The 21,838-nt window shown below is 43.6% G+C and overlaps 1 protein-coding gene across 1 annotated transcript; it reads right to left on the bottom strand.

The window, feature by feature from the left end:
- Positions 1–249: 249 nt before the first annotated feature.
- Positions 250–21,331, bottom strand: LOC149991052 (glycine receptor subunit alpha-4-like). The gene is made up of 5 exons (XM_090264067.1): positions 21,274–21,331; positions 17,815–17,955; positions 12,529–12,746; positions 5,814–5,960; positions 250–537 (listed from the first exon to the last, which is right to left on the bottom strand). The coding sequence occupies exons 1-5, from the start codon at positions 21,329–21,331 to the stop codon at positions 250–252; spliced, it is 852 nt and encodes a 283-aa protein (XP_090120193.1).
- Positions 21,332–21,838: the final 507 nt, after the last annotated feature.

Below are 21,838 nucleotides of genomic sequence, written 5' to 3'. Positions count from 1 at the left end.
CCTTACTCTCATGAGAAATGGGATTGATAGCATGGAGAAAAATCTCAGTTAGGGTAGACAAGTCATCTTGTGCAGCCACCATTGGCATTATGTAGTGTAGACCCACATAGTTTTGGGATTGGCTGATGAAGTTCTGAGTGGGAGATCACGAAGGAACTATTTAATCTCCCAATGGAATCTAATGGAGGGGAAAGCCCACCCAGGAGGAAGCAGGAAGCCAACAGCCCAACTCTGTAGCCCCCACCCCATTCATAGTACCTGGTGGGTATCTTCTGACTGTAGCACTTTATAGACACCCCAGGAGAAGATGTTGAAGGTTAGGAAAATGAAAGGGAAGACAGCCCGAGAAATGGTGTCAATCCTCTTGGCTCGGTCCACATAGAGTTTCCGCATGGTTTCTTTCTCCCTTAGAAGAGGGGTGGGAGGCTGGGGGCTATAAATGCCAGAACCTTCCATTTGACCTCCATCCCTTACCTGCAGGCAGTGGCCTGGGCCATAGCCACAAAAATAGAAGTGACTTTCTTGGATATCTTCCTCCTGGAATTACATGGAAGAAAAGGCAGAATTTGAGGTCACAGCTCTTAAGGCAGAAGGAGAAAGGCCAGGCCACACAAATATCTCATAGGTAAGGCTATGTAGATAAGGTGTCTGGGTACACATGGCATTTGCATGCATTTTTATGGCCACAAAACTACTCATGACATACATGCATGCTAAGTAGCTATACATGATATGTATGGTATGTTACAACTCCATTTCCATTTGCAGATAAGCCTCAAGCTGCTTTTTAAAAATGCATAACATCATTTGGAGCTATCCAAAACCCAGTGAAGTGCCAAACCATTCTGGGAGGAACATTTCAATGTCAAGTTATCTCTGACTGATAATAAACAGAACAATGAAACCTTTAGGAAGCACAGCTGAGGTCTTTAAACTAAATGAACTTGAATTCAATGACTTTTAAGAGCTGCATAATTAATTTTCTATGTACATAGTATCTTTTAAAAAATGTTTATCTTGTCTCAAAGATCAACATTCCAAAAGTTTTAAATAACATAGTTGGCTATCTGAATTAGGGTAAAGCAGATTACTCTATTGCAGATACATGTATTTTTCTGCAAATCAGCTGATTTCAACATAGGGGTCAGTACATCTAGGGTAACATTTGTTACCCAATATACATTCCTTTCATCTATGCTACATGCATTATGATGAACACATTAAAACCAAGGAAGTAAATTTTATATAAGCACTAAGGAATGTAGCAGACTATGCAGTTCATTTATCTAATTGTCAACTGACAAATTTAAGTAGCTATAACACAGCTGAATACCAGGAAGTAAAGAGAAATATAAAGTTAGAGAGAGAGAGAGAGACAGAGAGAGAGAGAGAGAGAGAGAGAACTAAAGCCCCTGAGCAATCAGTAAAGAGAGCTTTCCTCATATTAGAGCCCTTCAGGTAACCCACTCAGATCCTATTTACTTAGTTTATATACAACTTGAACATGCCTACTTTTGTCTCTTTCTAAAGGACACACTGCCTCACAGCTTGGAAATTAGCATAAGACAAGTAAATATACACCAGAACCTAGAAATACTTGTGTAAAGATGGTTACAATTTTTAAGAGTATTGATGATCACAAGAGTAAAATCTTCAGCTTTCTAAGAAATCACCTGAAGTGAAATGCCCCCTTGTGGGATGCTGCCAACTACCTTCTTCATTTGCCCAGGAATGAAGAAGGCTTCCTGAGACTAGGGACTTTCAGTGCTAAAACAGAACAAGACATATGCATATTGAATGGATGTGACATAGATAAACATAAACTGTGGATAAAGTAGATTTTTACACATGCTGTGCAGCTAGAAAGACATTATAGGATCCTTATAATGGGACCTCTGCAGCTGTGGTAGGTAACACATTGTAAAATGGCTTCACAGATAAGATGTTGGTCTGGTAGGCCCAGTGCCCCTTGATTATTATATCACTGGAAGGTATAGCTTATCACAAGGCATCAGGGGAAGGCAAGCTCAGGTCAGAGATTCAACAACAGATCCCATCTCTTTCTCTGTTTCCACTGGGCTTATGGTAGAGATCTGGGAAAGAGCATCGGTCTTGTTCACTGCTCTGTCCCCAGTGCCTAACACAGTATCTGGCATCGAATAGGCAATCAATAAATATCAGTTGAATAAATGAATGGTCTGATGAGCCACATGCTTCATAATATAGGACAGGAAATGGCTTTGTTCACATGAAGCCAGTATTCTCCCAAGGGCTCAAACTTAAGCCTCTTACTAAGGTACAAAGTCCTTGTCAGGAAAAACAATTACTCCTTGCCCCTCTCTGGCATAATGTCCTGATGCCTTTCAGCCTATAGAAAGAGTGGTACCTTTGGCATAGGGAAGAATCTCTCTTAAGTCTGCCCACCAGAGAACTTGGCTACCCAATCCTTGATTTTGCTTGGTTTTGTGGAGATGTACATGTGTAGGCCAGAGGCAGTTCACAATTGTAGTTGTTTCTTTTGGCCCTCAGTTGTTGTAGTGGGGCAGCCTTAGCTCTCTGCTCAATGTTATTTACATGACCACAGTTACCAAAGTCCCTGGCTCATTTCACCTGTATTTTCAAATTCATTTCCACATTATTTCTACATGAGAGATTGTGCTCCATTTTAGAAATGAAGAACCAGAGGCAAACAAAATATCTCCCAAGCAATTGAAAATAAGGGGGTAAATGATTTTCTATTTTCCTTCCCAGTCCAGGTCCCTAAGATCTCCCATTCCCCACTGCTCATCTTGATCCTCTCAGCTCCCCCAGCTAGAGAATACCAGCACAAAATATATTTGTTTGCAAAAAGCTCTGAAAGAGAAAGAAGAGTCCTACTGCTATTTCTGCTTCTATGGATCTAATTATTTCCCCTTTTATCCAATCACAGTAAATCTAAAGGAAATTATATGGAAATATTTTTCAGGCTGAAAAATGCTATTTTACACAGGAAAAAAATGTTGCTTAAAAATTCCTTTAATGTATTGTACCATTTGTAGTTGGGGGAGCAAAGATGAGCGGCTGAAATCCAAGGGGGAAGGTCCTGGATTTGGATATTAGTTATTTAGGCTCAGTTCTGAGCTCTCTCTCTCTCTCTCTCTCTCTGTGTGTGTGTGTGTATAGGGACAGTGGAGATTTAAACACAACATTATGGCTTCCACAGCTGTTGAAATAGAGCATTTTTGTTGTAGTTCTATAGGGAGGAGAGCTGGGGAACTACAGAGGGAAGATATTCCAAAACTAAGCTGGGGAAGAAGTGCACAGTATGGGAGGTGAGGTGTGAAGATGGGAAAGAGTGACAGGTGTTGAATAATAGGTATTGAAGTGAAGAGAAGAGATTGGAGAATGGGGTGGGGTGTGCTGTGGAAGTGGGAAAGGCAAGCAGCATTCTGGGACCAAGCCCCGTGAGAGGCTGTATTTTGAAATTTCTTCCATTTCTCAAGGTATTCTATTGATTATGGCAAGGCTTCCTCTCTGTCCAGCTTGAAAGAGGGCCCTCATTAGTCAGCCTGCAAAGGTTGGTGAACTGGGTTACATGGTGCTGTGTCTAAAGCCTGGTCCTAGGGCCCATTACGGTTATAAAAACAAGAGAGACAGACCCTTCCTTGTTATGTTTAGACTAGCTGTGAAGACAAATAAGAAATGCATGGGAAAAAGGTAAGCTACTTTAGAGAGTGATACAGAAGATCACCATGCAGTGAAGGCACGTGGTTGAGGAGAGATTAGAGAACAGTATTAAGCCTGAAACCTGGTGAACAAGTGGTGGGCTCCTAGAACACTCCTAACTTGCTCTTGGCTAAGGGTTCCCTGAAAGGCATATGGATTATCTTCCCTCCCTTAAAAGGGCTGCTCTCAAACTAAAGACTTTTGCTTCTCCAGCAGGACCCAGAGAGAGGTTCTAAAAATGGATTAACTCTGCATCAATTTTTCCAGCCTGCTTAGTGACTTCCAGGATCCTTGCTACCACTCCACTGTGATAGCAATGGCTTTAGGAAACTCGAAGTGGGACATGGACTAATGACACTGGTTTGGATTTTTAAGTTTTGTTTACATTAATAATAAGCCCAGCTCACTTTCAGCCAGGATCAAGGAGCCTAAGCAGGGCCCGGGCTACTGTTATAACTTTGTCATAATTGAGCATTGTTTATGACAGTCTGCATTATGAGATATGGATCAATCTATATACAAGAAGGGGTAGGGAGTTGGGGGAGGGAGAGGTGCAGAGGAGGTGGTGGGACTAGTGTCAACCTGGAATAGTTCTACATTAACTGTAGCAGTCTTCTGTTGCTGGGACACCCACACAGACAATTTAGCTGGCAAAAGGACTCTGGAAATGTTTGGCAGCCTGCTCTTTTTTTCCAAGGTAGGCATTGAGAAAGCATCAAGAGCAAAACTCCTATGAAGGTAAGATTTCGGTACCTGCGGGCAGGTTTAACATAGGTAAAGAGGGAATAGGGACAGTTAGCTTAGATAACAGTGCATCCTCTTGCCCTTGTGCCAAATCTGTATATTTTTCTACCCTTCAGCGTGGGATAACTAGGGCTTATACGAGTAGGTCCTATTTAAGGAGCTGCAGTTGTGGATCGTTCCACTAGAGGGAGAACTTCCCAGGGCCCAACTAAAGAATCAAAGCCAGGCAAGAATTGTCCTAAAAACCACTGGATGAGACAGGAGCCTTGCTCTCAGCAGAAAGGGACCTTAGCAAGGGACAGTAGTTTGTGAGATATTTTTAGTGCAGACATCTGGTAGGGGTAACTCAGGAGCAGCTGAGGTGGGAGGTGGGTTGTTAGGAGAGAAGAGCCTTAGTGCTAGAGTGGCCCCAACAGGGAGCTCAGATCATTGGCTTGCTCCCCCTCCCCCCTTTCACCTTCCCCATAGATTATATGCGCTTGCCCCTTTGGCTTTAGAGTCTCCATATTAGGCATAAAACAAGGAATCAGAGCTCAAGACGCACCAGAACTCTGTGTCTGATGATTAAGCAATTACTGTGTAGCTCAGCAAAGGCTTTCATCTTTTCCCATAATTGGGTACTTGTTTCTGTGAGTGGCCCAGTCACCTCTGTTACCATGACAATGTACCTAGCACTATTGTCTAGGCAATGGGAGTAAACTGCCTCTGTTGTTATGACAAGATCCCTGCTCAATTTCCCCAGGTGATCACTTTATTGTAGAAAAAAATGGGGTTAACAAACAAGAGTGAGGAAGAACAACTCACACCCCAACAACTTTGATGTGCCCAATAAATATCAAGGCAAAGCAACCCTATAGGTAGAAGAAGCAAGGGATGGTTTTTCAATTCCAGCTTAGCTATGGGGACCCTTTTATAATGCTTCCTTAGAAAGGTACCAATGCTGACTCATGAATTCTTAATCAGTATATGACAACCTGGGGTACCTTTACTCTTGGGTGCTGGGAGAGCCAGGAGCAACCATTACCAATTCTCAAAACAACCTCGTATTGACTAACATGATTAGGTTCTAATACTGGCTAACATTTATTTTTCAGTGCTTATGTGCCAGGCTCTGTGCCCATGCTCTTAATCACTCTAGTAGACTTCCCTATAGGGATTAGTGTTCCAATGGACAGATAAAAAATGGAATCAAAGAGGTTAAAATACTTTGCATATCTGTGGCCATCCTGGAACTAGAATCCAGGGTTCCTGATTGCTTGTCTAGCCCTTGGAGCCCTAGGTTTGCTCTTGGTTTGTGGCAAGAGTGGTAGGGAGAAAGGAGTCCTGGGGAGAAAGGAAGTGAGTCCCTCCTGAATTATACACACCATGCGCTGGCACCTTTGCTTTCTTCGAAGTCTTATGAATTCTTTATATTGACGGGAGACAAAATTCACAGCAGCATACTCCAGCAGGGCAGCAAACACAAAGAGCAGGAACACAGCCATCCAGATGTCAGTCGCCTTCATGTAGGACCCCTGCAACATCCATCAACAGAGCAGTCGACCTTCTTGGAGTCCTCCTATGGCCTATTCAGTGGGTTGCCAGACCATATCAATTGCCTGCTGTTCTTCAGTTTTATCCTGAATTTTTTCTGGGTTTTAAAGAAGCTTTCCACAATATTTCCAGTTGTTTGAAGTCCCATGTCAAAGAGGTCATCCTTCATTTCTCTGCACTGTCCACCCTCCACTCCCATCTGCCTTTCCTTCCTACACTTCTTTTTCTTTTCTTTCTTTTTGTGCTTTTGCTTCTGCTTCTCATTATTCTTTAATTCTCACCTTGTTCTGATTCTTTTCTCTCAATAAATAGCAACAAACATAAATGCTGCATTTGTTGGCCCTCTTATATCCTAGGGTTTTCATAGCCACAGTGGTAATCGGGCAGGGTTTGTTATTCCCATATGAGACATGTGAGGACACTTGAAGTCTAGAGAGAAAGTCTTAGGCAAGATTACCCAGTGAGAAGATGTAATCTTGTGGTTGGGAGTTCTGAGCTGCAGTCTCAATATCAGACTAGGAGATTCTTCCTTTCCCTTCTCCACCCCTATTCTTCCCTTGACCCTGTGGTTTTTCCTACTGCTCTTTGTGAGAGGCCCTGCTGAGGAACTGAGCTCAGCGGTGAGCTGGGGCCTCATCTCCCACACTGGAAAAGAGAACAGAGAAGGGATCCCAAGGGAGTGTTATCCACCCCTGGCTGCAGAAGCTTTTCTAATTTCTAGGTACCCTTGGCATTTTCTGTCCAGTCCCTAGCGCTGTCCTCTTACTACCTGCCTTGGCAGCCTTTAAGTACTTTTCTCTCTCATTTTCCTTGTTAACATTGGACATCCACTTCTCCTGAAATAGGGTTGTGGTTGGGTGAAGACACGAGAGGGTTTAGAACTCAGGTTTATGAAGTCTTTATACTCCTTAACTAGATTGACTCCCTGCATAGATTTGAGCTGCTGAGCTCACCTTAGGGTGCTCCCTAGCAGGAGCAGAATTGATGACAGACAACCTCTTTCACCAGCTTTTGCCATGTTGGACAGTGAAGGTACTGCAGACTCCAGGTAAGAAGCAGGTCTCACTGGATAGATAACCTTCTACCTTCGTGGTTCTTACCCTAGGATAACCCCTCCCCCCAAGGGCATTTCACAATATTTGGAGACAATTTTGGTTGCACAATTATTTGGGCGGTGGTGGTAGCTACTAACATCTAGTGGGTAGAGGCCAGGGACACTGCTAAACATCCTACGATGCACCCCCTTTCCCCACCCCTCCTCACACACACAACAGGAATTACCTGGCCCAAAATGACAATGGTGTTAAGGTGAGGAAACCCTGCTCTCTCTTTTAGGGGAATTCCACTGAAGTGGGTGGTGGTGGTGGGTTGCTAGGCAATCCTGATTAAGCCTCCTTTGGTGTTTCCATTTGCCACCTACTACTAAGAGGGCATTAACAATGAGGTAATGACAAGGGAGGTCCATAAAGGGCTTTGGCCCATCAAAAGAAAAGTACACCTTAAGCAGCAAGAAGAAAGTCTTGTTAAGGATGAATGTGTTAATAATACATCTTAAATATCTCTGGAACCTATCGACTTACTATCCTAGCTCATTTCAAGGATTGCAAAAGTTTCCTAAATGGTCTCCCTGCATCCACCCTTGCCACCTCCAATCTGTTCTCAAAAGAGCAGAGTATTGTTTCCAAAATCTAAATGTGATCATATCACTTCCCTGCTACCAAGCATTCATTGACTCTCCAATACCCTTACAAACAGTCTATACTTCCCTTAGCATGCCTACTTCTTCAGCCTCATCTTGCCCCTTGCAATCCATGACCCTGCCATAGTGAACTATTATTTCAGTAGTCTCCTAAGGAGACAATCCCTGTCTCTCTACCTGTAAAACTTTTACTGTTCTCTTTGGATATCACATTCTCTAGGAAGCCTTCTGTGATCATTTCAGCCTGGGTTTGTTGCCTCTGCTATATGTGCCCAGGTTTCCTACAATTTCTTAGCATCCATCATCTATAACTGGTCATTTCCTTCACTAGACGGTGAACTCTTGGATGGTAGGGACTGTTTCTATTGTGTCCACTGTTCAATCTCCGGTGCTTAGCTGAGTGCCTAGTGTACAGTAATATTTTTGAATTGATGGATGGTTTGATGAATGAATGGGTGAGTGAATGGATGGATAATTTAGCAATATATTTGTCTCTACTGGCTTCTATTTCCTTTTTCCCCCCCCTCCTCACTGCTACCTACCCCAAGAACTATGGACCATTTATTTTTATTTATTTATTTATTTTTATTTTTGGTTTTTCAATTACAGTTGTCCCCTTTTCTCCCAATTTCTCTCCCCCACCCAACCCACCCCTATGGACCATTTAGATTGCAGGATCTCGAGAGAATTGAGTCACTCTTCCAACTAATGCAACTATAGATCTAATCTGTCAGTCTCTGGTAGAAAGTTCCATTTAGTTCTCCCATTTTGCACTGAGCCACCTGCAGTTGTATAGATCAAGAATGGCAAACAGACAGAGATTGGTGCCTTTGGGAGGCCCTATAATGGCAAAGAAGTTGTTTCCTGGGAACATGGAAAATAGCTATCCCAGCTGAGTTACTTTACAAAGCGAGCCTCTGCTTCTCTCACCTTTCACACTAGAGTTGTATTGGAGGTGGGATTGATGTGGTTTTCAGAAGCCCCTTACCTGGCCCCACCTCTTTTCTTGGGGCTCCCACCAAATCTAATGTTTCACAAACAAGAGTGAACAGAAGTTCCCTGATTTACTCAGTCCCTTGTTCTATGGGGCTGGTCAGTGAAACTATTTTGTTTGGGATACATGCCTTCATATTTTCCTTACTGGAAATGAGGCCACAGAAAGAGCATCAAAATCTGATGAGAGGGCACCAAAATACTGCAAAAACAGAATAAAACAAACCCTTCAACAAAGTCCATTTGTTTTCCAAGTGAGGAAACTAAAGGATTCCTGGGAGCATATGGATTATGCTTGCTCACAGGAGGGAACTGAAGAAGGAAGTGCCCCTGGTAAGAATAAGACATAAATTACACCACCTCCCTGAGTTAGAGAAGAATCTCCTTGCATGGCAGTGGCAATAAACTAGGGCAGGGTTCTTAGGTCTGAACTACTTTTCTGCCTCTGGTCTTCATATAAGGTCACTACCACTACATGGCCATCATAGCCAGTACTCAATACCCCTGTCCACTTAGAAAACACAGTTTTAGGAAAAGATCCTTGTCAACTTCCCCTGGGACACTTAATCTTAATCAGAACTTTGTCACCAATTACACAGGGGAACAATTTTTAACATAATTCCCACTGAGTTCGATTTTTCAGCTGTTTAGACTTAAATAGGCATGCTGATTTCAACAATGCAGTTATTTTTCTTCTATCAGTCAAGTCTTTTCTGTACATCTTAAGGCGACCACACTAGGCTGGATTGAGCCTGGATTGAGGGAAGCACTAGTGTTCTCCTTTTGGCTGAGAGCAAACCTCCCTCATGTGGGGAGGGGTGGGGGACAAGCTTGGAGACCAGTGACAGGTTCATACTCATCTAGACTATTCAGTTACACATGAGACAGTGTGGTGAGAGGTTGTGTGCCACTCTACATAGTGAATCATATTCTGAAGTGTAGTCTGAGTTCTAGTCTGTATACAAGGAGTTAACAGAATTTATTTTTTATTCACATACTTATTTCCTTTCCTTCACATCATGTCTGCCTCTGCTATTTCTTGTTGTAAGTGCCTAAACAACCCTGATTCATTTTGTTCTATCTGTGGCAGTTTCACCATTCCCACTCAAAGGACAAACTTCAGTGCATTTGTCAGGCAAGCTTATTTTGCATATTTTAAAGTAAAACTTGGTGATCAAGATAAGTCTTGGGCCCCCCACAGCTTTGCAAGCAGTGTGTTGAGACTTTACAGATGTGGACAAAGGGAACACATGATAAATTGCCATTTGGTGTACCTATGGTTTGGCAATAGCCCATAGATCACTCAAGTGACTGTTACTTTTGTATAGTGAAAACGTCAGGATATAACAAGAAAAATAAATCTAAAATTGAATATCCTAGTTTACCATCAACTATACACCCAGTGCCTCGTTCAGTTGAAATCACAGTGCGTTTTCATTGAACTACCCTCGTTCGAAAAACAGGAGTATGGCGAAGAACCAAGTAACAGCAATGATGAAGATTTTGAACTTGAAGATGACTCAGTTTATAAGGGATTTGATCAGCATGAGTGGAATGATTTGGCACAAGATTTGGGACTATCCAAAAAGGCTTCAGAACTCCTAGCATCAAGACTGCATGAGAAAAACTTGCTTGAAAATAGAATGAAGGTATCCTACTTTCGATCAAGAGAAAGCGCATTTCTGCAGTACTTTCACAGTGACAGTGGCTTTGTGTATTGCCATAACATACATAGTTTAATGGAGGAATTGGGAATTCCAATCTATAATGCAACTGAATGGCGACTGTTCATTGATAGCTACAAGCAGAGCTTGAAGTGTGTCTTCCTCCACAATGGCAATTTCTTTGGTGCAGTCCTAATTGGCCATTTTGTTTTTGTGAAGAATATGAAGACATAAAGAGAGTCATTGATCTGTTGCAATATCACAAGCACAATTGGACCATCTGTGTTGACCTTAAAATGGTCTGCTTCCTTCTTGGTCAGCAACGCGGATGCACCAAGTATCCCTGTTTTCTGTGTATGTGGGACAGCAGAGCTTGTGAGAAGTATTAGGTGAAGTAGAATTGGCCTCCAAGATCTGACCTCAAATCTGGTGATCGAAACATTCTGCATGAGCCACTTGTTGACAGAAAGAACATTATATTCCCACCTCTGCACATAAAGCTGGGTCTCATGAAGCAATCTGTTAAAAGCTTTGCCAACAGAAGGAGACTTTTCAAAGTATCTCATTTTGACATTTTATAGCCTGTCGTTTGAAAAGATAAAATACCTTAATATGTATGCTTGGTAGCAGGACTTTACTACTTGTACACAATTTGACTTACACTAACAATATATAGCCTTTATATGAATAAAATAACTCTAATTAAACAGTATATTCAGGTAATTTTTTCTGTATTTTCCTTTGTATGTACATTTTGTATGATTCTGGGGACAAAGGGAGGGTATCCTGTACCTTAAAAAGTTGATGTGATAGAGAAAAACTGGTGTCATTTTTTGATTCAGATGCCAAAAGTTAGTCAAAAACATATGTCAGATCTAACTCAATGAAAACTGTGTTTTCCAGTGTTATCCCTAAAAAGTGTTGGACTACCTCAAAGGTTTCCTGGCATCTTATAAATAATTGGGATCATTACCAGCTGCTTTAGCCATTGGTCCACTATTTAGTTTTTTCCACTCCGACACCTAATAATCATATCAATGGCCATCATTTACCAAGTGGTTATTATTTTCCAAACACTCTTCTGTGTTAATGCATTATCTTATTTATTTCTTGCAATAACCCTGTGGGAGAGGTAATATTTTTATTCCCATGTTACAGGAGAGGAGATTGAGTTTAGAAATTTACCTAAGGTCACCATAATGCTGGGACTTAAACACTAATCTGCCTGACTCTAATCTCTTTCTCTTAATTACTACTCACCATCATATAGCAAATTGATAAATTCCTTTTGGATGTCCAGATTACCCTTGTTTAAGTCCCCAGTAAACGTCCTCTTATGAATAAACTCTAGGAGATGAGAGATCACAGGGTCTGGTTCCTATCAAATCAGAACAAGTGGGAATATGTTCACTGTAAGATCTACAAGGAACTGTGTTATTTTTGCTTCCCATGATTTCTCTGTGGCTTAGTATAATGCCTGGTACATAGTATATACTCAATAAACATTTATAGAATGAGTGGGCTTCTTTCCTGATTTTCTCAGAGCCTTGATGACTATAAGGATTTCGAGGTGACCTCTAAATTCCTTACATGAAGACACGAGGCAGAGAGAACCTAGCCCAGTTCCATCAGCACAAATCTTCCAGTATAATCAAAACATCACCAGGCCCCAGATAATTAGAGCCTACTGACTTTAATTGCTATTTGCTACCTCAACATTTTCTCACCCCCAAAAAGCAGACATTGTATCTTGAGCCCTTTGTAATAGTATCTGATTTCTGACATATTAAGAGACAGATGTTGGTTTAAAATGCTTGTATTTCTTTGTTTTTTGTGGGCCATGACCTTGAGAAGGTTATTCTTTCTTGGGCTGTATTGTCCTCATTTGTACCATGAGGGAGGGAAACTTTCCACTTGCTTAGGGTCTTTTGATTTGGACATGCTAGTATTTCCTGGTGAAAGTCAAAGTAAGTTGGGCACTGTCTCTACCTATTCCCTAGCCAGACAGCATCTGCAACCCCAGCTTCCACACTTAGCAGTATGTTGTTGGGGAAGAGAATGCAGGCCACTTGCTCTTGCTCAATGGCTCTTCTCTACCTTAAATCCAAAGAAAATAGTGAGCCGGAGGGACCAGGGGATGAATGGGAAATGGGGAATTCTATGGCAAGCAAGTTCCCTTTCATGTCTCTTTATGTTAGGCAAGGAGGCCCGGGAGCCAGAGCTCTGAGTGGTCATGGTGAGCATGGTGGTGATGCCCAGGCCCACACAGGCAGGGGCAGCATCCGTGTTGATCCAGAAGGAGATCCAGGACAGGATAATAATGAGTAGGCTGGGGATGTACATCTGAAGCAGGTAGTACCCCATCTGCCATTCCACTTGAAACTTTACCTCGATGCAGGTGAATTTCCCTGCAAGGAAAGAGATGAAGATGAGGCCTTAGGTCCCCAGTCTGAAGCTGAGGCTGAGAGGCAGGAGTAGCAGTCTTATCTCTGAGGACCAGCCTCTGGACACCTCAGCTGGACCAATAATCGAGCCTTCATAATGGCCCCAGGGTGTGCTAAATGTGTTTTGAGGAAGCTCTCAGAGCAGCTATCAAGGATTTGGCCTTCTGTTCCAAGCACTTTCCTTCCCAGCAGAAGGTCTTCCACTGACAGCACAGTAAGAAGATCAAGGGCTAAGACGGGGAGGCTCCAGAGACAGATTTCCTGGGTTTTAATCCTGAACCTTCCATTCACTAGCTATGTGACCTCAAGCAAAACACCTAAGCTTCTTGATTTTCAGTTTGCTTGTCTGTAAAACAGAGTAATACTAAGATCAACTGCATCACTGGGCTATTGTGAGAGTTAAATGAGATAATGTATTTGAGGTATTGATCACAAAGGTAGCTGGTATTATGATCATTATTAAGAAAATAACGAGCTTAGATTCCACTCAAATCTCAGCAGCTTTGCTTGGGCTTGCTAGTACCCCAGAAGCTCTCTAGCAACAATGACTCACTGAAATAAACACTGCCTGTGTCTTAAGCAAGTGAAAGCAGCTGGATAGCAAACATCTAGAAACAATGTCCAACAGAGATCAGCTTTGGACAGCATGCAGCAGGTTGGTCCACCAAAAAAAGTGCAATGGCTCCAGGAACATGTACATTGCTCTGCCTCCTCTGCCAGCCATCTTCACTTTACTCTGCATTCCATAACCCAAGGCTCAGAGCTTCTCCTAGAAGCAAAAAGCAGAGGATGTGTATACTGTTATTTCATTCTGCACTAGGCTTTCTGTTATTGGGCCTGTCTGATTCGTCAAGGCTAGTGATTTCATGATGACTGATTATGGCTTTGACATGCTGTGTGATGCCATGACTTCCTTAATATTCATAAGCTGATATTTACCAATCCCGACTGAGTGCCCTGAGTTTATAAGGTTTGTCTCATTTAAATTCCATAGGACTTCCAGCTAAGATGGAGGTGTAGACAGACACGCTGTGTCTCCCTCCACAACTAAGAAGGAATACAACTACCTCAAAACTAGAAACAACCAGAAGTTCCAGAAAATCAAACTGCATGGAAGTCCAGCAAACAAAGATATTAAGAAGAAATACTCATCCAGACAGGTAGGAGGGGTGAAGCCAAGGCAGAGACGACGCGGTGTGGTGGCGGCAGCAGCAGCAGCAGTGAGACCAGCAGTGAGAGCAGTGGCGGTAGCTGCATGGGGCAGAAAGCACAGTCACACATTTTAAAAAGTCAGGAGGGACACCTGGGGAGCATTCCCAGCTCCTCATCTGACCTCACAGCCAGGGAAAATCAAGCCTCATTGCTTCTGACTGTGCAGACCAGTGGGGGTTGGGATGGAGGCAGAAACTGCTTGTCTCAACAAAGTCCACTTGTTTAAAGGGCCCCCATGGTCATAGAACATTCACAGACCCACCCACTCTGGGAACGATGGCCAGGGCAGCAGCTAGAGGGGTGCTAGTCCAGTGCAGAAGTGGGAGAGGTGCCTGGAAAAGGGGCGAGTGCTGGGCAGGCGGCATTGTTTCCTCTCAGACCCCTCCCCCACATACAGCACCACAACATGGTGAAACAGGTCGTACTGTACTGATGAATGCCTAAGGCTTTACCCCTTACAATGTAACAGGAATGACAGCTCTACCTGGAACACGGAGGCGAAGAAAAACAGGAGCCTGTCAGAATGAGAAGACAGAGAAGTATGGCCCCAAAAGGGAAATGGATCAAGGTTCCAGTGGGAGAACTGAGCGACAAGGAGAGAGCCAACCTAACAGATGAGGAGACAGACAACCTAACAGACACAGAATTCAAAACACTGGTGATAAAGATGCTCACTGGCTTAACAGATATGCTTGAGTACGGCAAACGCATAAGAGAAGAAGTGAAGGCTATGCTAAATGAAATGAAGGAAAATCCACACAAAACCAATGGTGAAGGGAGGGAAACTGGGGTTCAAATCAATGATTTGGAACATAAGGAAGAAAAAAACAGTCAACCGGTGCAGAACGAGGAAGGAAGAATTGGAAAAATGAAGAGAACTTCCCAAATTTTGTGAAGGAAATGGACATACAGGTCCGGGAAGCATGGAGGGTCCTGGGTGAGCTGAACCCAGAGGGGACCACACCAGGATGCATCATGACTGAGATGCCAAAGGTGAAAGATAGAGAGTCCTAGGTGCAGCAAGAGAGAAGCAGTGAGTTGCCTACAGGGGGGTGCCTATAGGACTATCAGCTGATTTCTCAGAAGACCCTTTGCAGGCAGGAAGGGACTGGCAAGCAGTATTCAATGTGATGAAAAGCAACGTACAACCAAGATTACTCTATCCATCAAAGCTATCATTTGGAATGGAAGGGCAGGTGAAGTGCTTCCCAGACAAGGTAAAGCTAAAGGAGTTCATCATCACTAAGCCATTACTATATGAAATGTCAAAGGGACTTACTTAAGAAAAAGAAGATCAAAACTATGAACACTAAAATGACAACAAACTCACAACTATCAACAACTGAATCTAAAAAATAAAAACAAAATCCAACTAAGCAAACCAGAATAGGAACAGAATTATAGGTATGGGGATCATTTGGAGCGTTATCAACTGGGTGAGGGAAGGGGGAGAAATGGGGAAATGGTACAGGGACTAAGAAGCATAATCGTTTGGTACAAAATAGAGAGGGGGTTGTTAAGAATAATATAGGAAATGGTGAAGCCAAAGAACTTATATGCACGATGCATGGACATGAATTAAGGGAGTGAGATTGCTGTAGGGAAGGGGGGTACTGGGCAGAGGGGAGCAAAGGGGAAAAATTGGAACTACTGTAACAACATAATCAATAAAATATACTTAAAACAAAAAATCTCATAGGAACTCTTTAGAGCAGGAAGACTTATTACTTTCCATTTTACAGATAGAGATACTGAGGCTTAAAGAAACAAAGTTATGTTTCTCTAGGGCAGGCAACTAGTAATGGTGGAGCCAGAATTCATTCAGCTGTGACTCCAAAGTTCTGGCTGTTCTCCAAATGTATCATGCTATTTAAAAAACATTTTGTGCTATTTCCTTCCAGGATTTTTAACCACATGTTTTTGATGGGTTTCTTTTCCCACAACGTAATTATTCTGTGTATATAACTTTAACTCTAAGCCTTTTCCACTTGTATTCTCCCAGCTTGATATAACCAACATGCCAGCATCCTTTTAAACATCTGGATAATATACCACGAAGCAGATGCACAATGTAATTTACTTCACCTCTGCCATATTAGTGGATATGTACAACAATTCCAAGTTTTTACTAGTATTAACAGTGACCCAGGAGACTTCTTGGTGTCTAAAGTCAATATATTTTAGAATATTTTCTTTTAATAAATTCCAAAGAGCAGGGATACCTGCATCAGCAGGGAGATGATGTTTTATTGAGGTGTACACTTGAAACCCCCTGGCTGGTTTGGCTCAGTGGATTGAGCGTCGGCCTGCGAGCTAAGTGTCGCTGGTTCGATCTTCCAGTCAGGGCACATCAGAGAAGGAAAACTCTGACTCCAAAAAACCTCCGCTGCCTTGCAGCATACCTCTTCAGGGGAAAGGCTAAGGGAGTAAACCCCAACAGAAAATCCGGAGCCGGAGTCCCTAAGGCGGTTTGACATTGTAGTCAACACTGGCAACTCCTGCGGCGCACCTGAAGCCAAGCTGTATTGACTCCGTCTTTCCCTTGGACCCTTCAGCTGCGAAGAGAGGGGGGTTCTGCTGCATGGGCAACAGCAGACCCTCCATATCACCCTGCCCAGGCTCTGTAGCTTCAGCTTCACTGGAGAGGACACTCCAGCGTCATCGCAAGATGTCGATTCAACACGGGAGGAGACAGATACCGTGTCACTCCCGAGTCGGACTGCACAGCCATTCTCGGCGGTGCAGATAGACTCTTAAGAAGCTACACCATCGTCTCTCGAGACGGACGGCTGCCAACAACACTTGAAACCTGAATGGTTTTGTGAACAAATGCCATCCCAAAAAATTTAATTAAAAATACTTTCTAAAAAACGTGCTCCCCCCCAGCACATTCATCATAATCCTTAGGATGGTTGTTCAAATGCAGATCAGAATCTCTAAGGGGGTAGAGCCCAGGAATCAACATTTTAATAGACTCCCCAGGGGACTATATACAAATTTCCAGGTTTCTACCCCCACCCCATGAATGTTATACCAATTTCCACTCCCACCAGCGTTTTTATAAATCCAGTGGCCCATTCTTCTCCTCACTCCCCACTCCCCCACATACACAAACACACGTATTCATAGGGTGGCACCCAGAGCATGTTAGCACACTGTAGGAGGTACCTAGGGTCTCCCCTCTTCAGCATTTGGCCTCTATCTCAGCGTAACTCTTGGCAGTCAAACTGCCAGGGGAAATGAGGCAGCATCAGGGGGAAGATGTTCTGGCAGACCTTCTCTACTTCCTGGTCCATATTGCACACCTGGAAAGACAAATCAGTTCAAGAGAGTTGGGCAGTGGTGGCAGCAGTAGTAGGTGTGGACAAGAAGCCACCGGTGCCCTGAGACCTATTCCCTCCTGGTTCGGTGCAGCCATCGACTACTCCCAGATATAGATTACCTACCTTCCCCACAAAGTTGCTCCCAAGACAGGTGGAACATTCCTTCTACTCAGTGGTACAGGCCCATTTACTCTGCAGCATGTGGCAGAAACAAGAATATGGGCTTTGGAATCAGATTGATTTGAATTTTAATTCTAAATCAGCCATTTGCTAGCTGTGTAACTTGGACAATTGATTTAACTGCTTAGAACCTCGATTTCTCCTTTCTGGAAAGTGGGACTGATAACCCCTGCTATGATGAGATGAGGAATATAAACCACTTAACACTACATCTGGTACAGATTGAACCTTCCATGGAAGCTTGCTGCCTTGCCTCCTTCCCTCCTAACTGGAGGTCCTCCTGTGACTCAGAGCCAGTAAAGATCCTGGGTTTTTACCTGTGTTGTAGTACTTGGTACAATAGCCTAGATTCTTTTCATCTTGCAAGATAAACTGGGGTAGAGTTAGCCCCTCAGCCACTTGTACAGCAGGAGCATCTTCCAGCCACTCAAATATGAGGTCATTCATGGTATAGCCAACTGAAATTGACAGAAATGGCAGAGGGCTGCAGAGTGTGGGTGTTGGGTAGAGGTAGGGTGAGTGTTAGAACTAGCAGGAAAGAACAGATAAGTGGGTTTTAGGAGCTTTATGCTCATCTTGGAAAGGGAAACCTTTCTGAAGAGGGTACTTGGTCAATTGTTTCATAGGCCCATCATAAGTGGACAATCAGAAAGATTTCCAGACTACTCTGGAAATCTACTCTTTAGAAAGGCCCAAAGGGAAATTATTCTGGCAGACCTAGAAAGTAGGTCAAAAGGGTTGGAAAGATGTCAGGGAACACAGCTGGTAACCCCCTGCCATATCTCAAACCCAGGGGCATGAGCATGTGTACTGACCACATATCTCAAGCTGAGCCAGCCTCAGAACCAGGCACTGTATGTGGGGGAGGGGTCTGAGAGGGAACAATGCCCCTTGATCAGCACTTGTCCCTTTTCCAGGCACTTCTCCCACTTTTGTATGGGACTGGCGCTTCTCTAGCTGTTGCCCTCACAGTTGTTCCAAGGGTGGGTGGGTCTGTGGATGTTCTAGGACCATGGGGACCCTTTAAACAAGTGGACTCTGCTGAAAGACCGGCAGTTTCTTCCTCCGCCCTAATCCCCACTGGTTTGTACAGTCAGAAGCAATGAGGCATTATTTTCCCCAGCACTGGGACTGTGAGCTTTGCAGTCTGGTCTGGTGCTGGGAGCGCTCCCCAGTGTCCCTCCTGCCTATTTAAAATGTGTGACTGCCCTTTCCGGCAGCCTGCCACTGCCACTGCCACTGCCACCACTGCTGTTGCCACCACACCGCATCCTCTCTGCCCGGGCTCCGCCCCTCCTACCTGTCTGGATGAGTATTTCTTCTTTATATCTTCATTTGTTGGACTTCCGTGCAGCTCTATTTTCTGGAACTTCTAGTTGTCTCTAGTTTTGAGGTAGTTATATTCCTTCTTAGTTGCGGAGGGAGACCCAGCACATCTGTCTAGGCCTGTTTCTTCTCTACTCTGCTCCACTTCTGCTTGCCCCATCACCAACCCTCTTCCACCCTGCTCTGTACCTGAGCTGAGTAGAAGGAAAGTGCTATTGACTCTCAAGTTCCCTCTAATGTCTATGCAGAAGCTTGGCCCAGCCTACCATGAGCAGAAATAGAAGCAGCCTTGACTGCCTTCATATATGGTTTAGAAGGGCCTTATATCTTCCATTTGGTGCCTGAAATATACTGATTTGGTGAGGAATGGGAGAAAGACTAAAATTTAATAGGAGAGACCTTATTGGGCCAAACAAAGAAGAAGGGCTAGAAAGCCCCCTCGAAATCTCATGCACAACTACCAAGTCATAGAATGTTAGAAATGACTACAATATTACAGATCAAATCCACTTCCCTTCTTTTGAAATCCAAAGAAAGGACAAAAAGGGTGAAAGGACAGGTTGAAAGTGACTCAGAGATTTGATACAGAGCTCTGAGTAAATCTCAGACACTTTGTTCCCCAGTCAGCCACTCCCTATCACATCGCTACCTTCCACCAAAAGTCCAAGCTAGTCCTCTGCTGTCCCCACTATTATCTGCTTTGGGCTCTGTGACATTTCCCATAGGCCCCCCTCCACCAGGTACACATGTGCACATCTACATTCTGCACTACACCTGGTATTCAGGAGCTCTTCCTGGCAGAGCACAGGCTCAGGCAATAAGAGTGCAGCAGTAGAGCCGAAGGAGTCCCTTTATATTAAGCCACAAAGCTGTTTGACTGTCTGTCAGGGAGAAAAGGGACTCAGGCAAGAGGTGAGAATTTGTATTTATGCACACTTATTGCCTTGCCTTCATTTTTTCTTCAGCTCTATCTCCTCCCCTAGCCCCCAAGCTGTGGGCCTCTCAGTCCTCCTGGCTCATTGCTTTACATCTGTTGTCTGTCCGTCTGTCTGTCTCTTTGCTACCAAGGTCAGGCATTTGGGATTTGCTGATTTCTTAGTTTTTAAAAGCTTTTTACTTAAAAATCTTGCAGGCTGCCTGCCCAGAAGCAAAATGGCATGGGGAGTGCCAGTAAACTTTGAGTATTCTTTTGTCCAGTGTCCTTGGGGGATGATGGAGGGAGGAGAGGCTGGGGCCAGGTTATAGAACACTGATGATCATGTGCTCCAAACTTCACTTTCTCAGCTTTTGTTATCATCTGCCCCTCTCCCTCTTCCCATTGGACTTTCTTTAAATTTTTAAAAATTTTATTGATGAGAGAGAGAGAGAAAGAGAGAGAGAGAGAGAGAGAGAGAGAGAGAGAGAAATAGAGAGAGAGAGAGACAAGCATTGGTTGATTGTTATATGTGCCCTGGCCAGGGATTGATCCTACAACCTTCATGTATTGGGACAATCTCTGACCAACTGAGCTACCCAGCCAGGTTCCACTGGACTCTTTCTGAAGAGAGAGAGACACTGAGGTTTGGGGGGAGGGTTCAGAGAAAAATGAAGAATTACTAAGAGTTATGGAGTACTTACTATGTGTCTTTGAGGTTAGTACTATTATCATTCCACAGTTTATAGTTAAGATAACTGAGACTCAAAGAAGATAGGTAACTTCTCCAAGTTCTCATGGGCAGTAATCTATGAAGCTGACAGTCAAAGACAGGTTTGTCTGACTACTGTTGCAGTCCCCTTAACCACTTAGTTGCCTTGTCAGGAATATTAGGTTATACTCCTGGCTGTGCCACCAATATTTGTGGCCATTAATGCAAAAAGCTTTCTGGGCCTCAGTTTCTGCTGGTAAAATATGAGAATAACAGTCTTTGTCCTTCCCAACTCCTGGGATTGCTGTGAAGGTCAAATGGGTTAGGGGATATGAAAGAATAAAAACCATTACCCCATGGTGGGAAGATGGGGAATAAAATAAACACAAGTCTGTGAGTCAGGTTGCCTGGGTTCCAGTCATGGCTGTGACTTTCTCAGGTTCTGTGCCCTTGAGTAAATGACTTCAGGCTTCTGGGCCTTAACTGAAGAACAAAGGAGGTGCCCTTGAAGTTCCCATCCAGGTCTATGGGTCTGTGATCATTTTCCTTCTCTCAAGTCTTTGGCCATCTGCCTGCTGTTAGAATGAAATGGTCCCACTCAGTCTTTTTCCTTTACTGTGCTCACACTGACTGGGCCTGAAATGGCTTAGAATAAATACAGAGCCAGAACCCAGTCTCCATGCCTCCCACTGTCTCCCTCTCACCATCTACCACCACAGTATTGGTCCCAGGTATTGCCCTCCCTGCCCCACTTCCTTGTCATTAATGGTAAGAGAGATAGTGCCTTGACCAAACCTCCTTACAGCCTAGTACAGCCCTACTCACACTGGACTCCTCTGAAGAAAAATGAGTGGCACTGGCTTCGCTTGGTGTCATCTGACATTGCTGTTGAGGATATAGGAAGTTCCTAGTCCCAGGCTTAGGCTGTGAAGCAGCTCACAATAACAGAGGTTTGACTGTCATTTGAAGTTCTAAAATGCTATCTTGAATTCATGAAGCGTAATTGTATTTGGGTATTTATTATATGCAAAATACTTTCCTGAGGTCTCGAAAGGGAGCGTTATCAGGCTGATGGGTGAGACAAATGTGTCTCCTAGTACATGCAGCACTTTGTGTACTCTACAGGAGCATTCAGAACTTTAGCTCATCAGATTCTCAAAACTAGGAAATACACAGGGCAATATCATCTTCATTTTACAGATGAGTAACCTGAGTCATGTAAGTACACGTGAGAGCACATGCTTATAAAAGCAGGAGAAGAGTATGTGGCAACTGCAGAGCCATGTGATGATATAAGGTGGACAGGTTCTAATAAAAGGATGGTGAGCCGTTGGGAGAGAATCACTGTGGGAAGGCTTTGCTTGATGTTTAGCAAGCTTATTCTTGGGAA

Source organism: Furipterus horrens, unplaced genomic scaffold (assembly GCF_987537825.1).
Source record: "Furipterus horrens unplaced genomic scaffold, mFurHor1.1.pri manual_scaffold_17, whole genome shotgun sequence".
Taxonomy (NCBI): domain Eukaryota; kingdom Metazoa; phylum Chordata; class Mammalia; order Chiroptera; family Furipteridae; genus Furipterus; species Furipterus horrens.
This window is presented reverse-complemented; position numbering and strand designations above follow the sequence as displayed.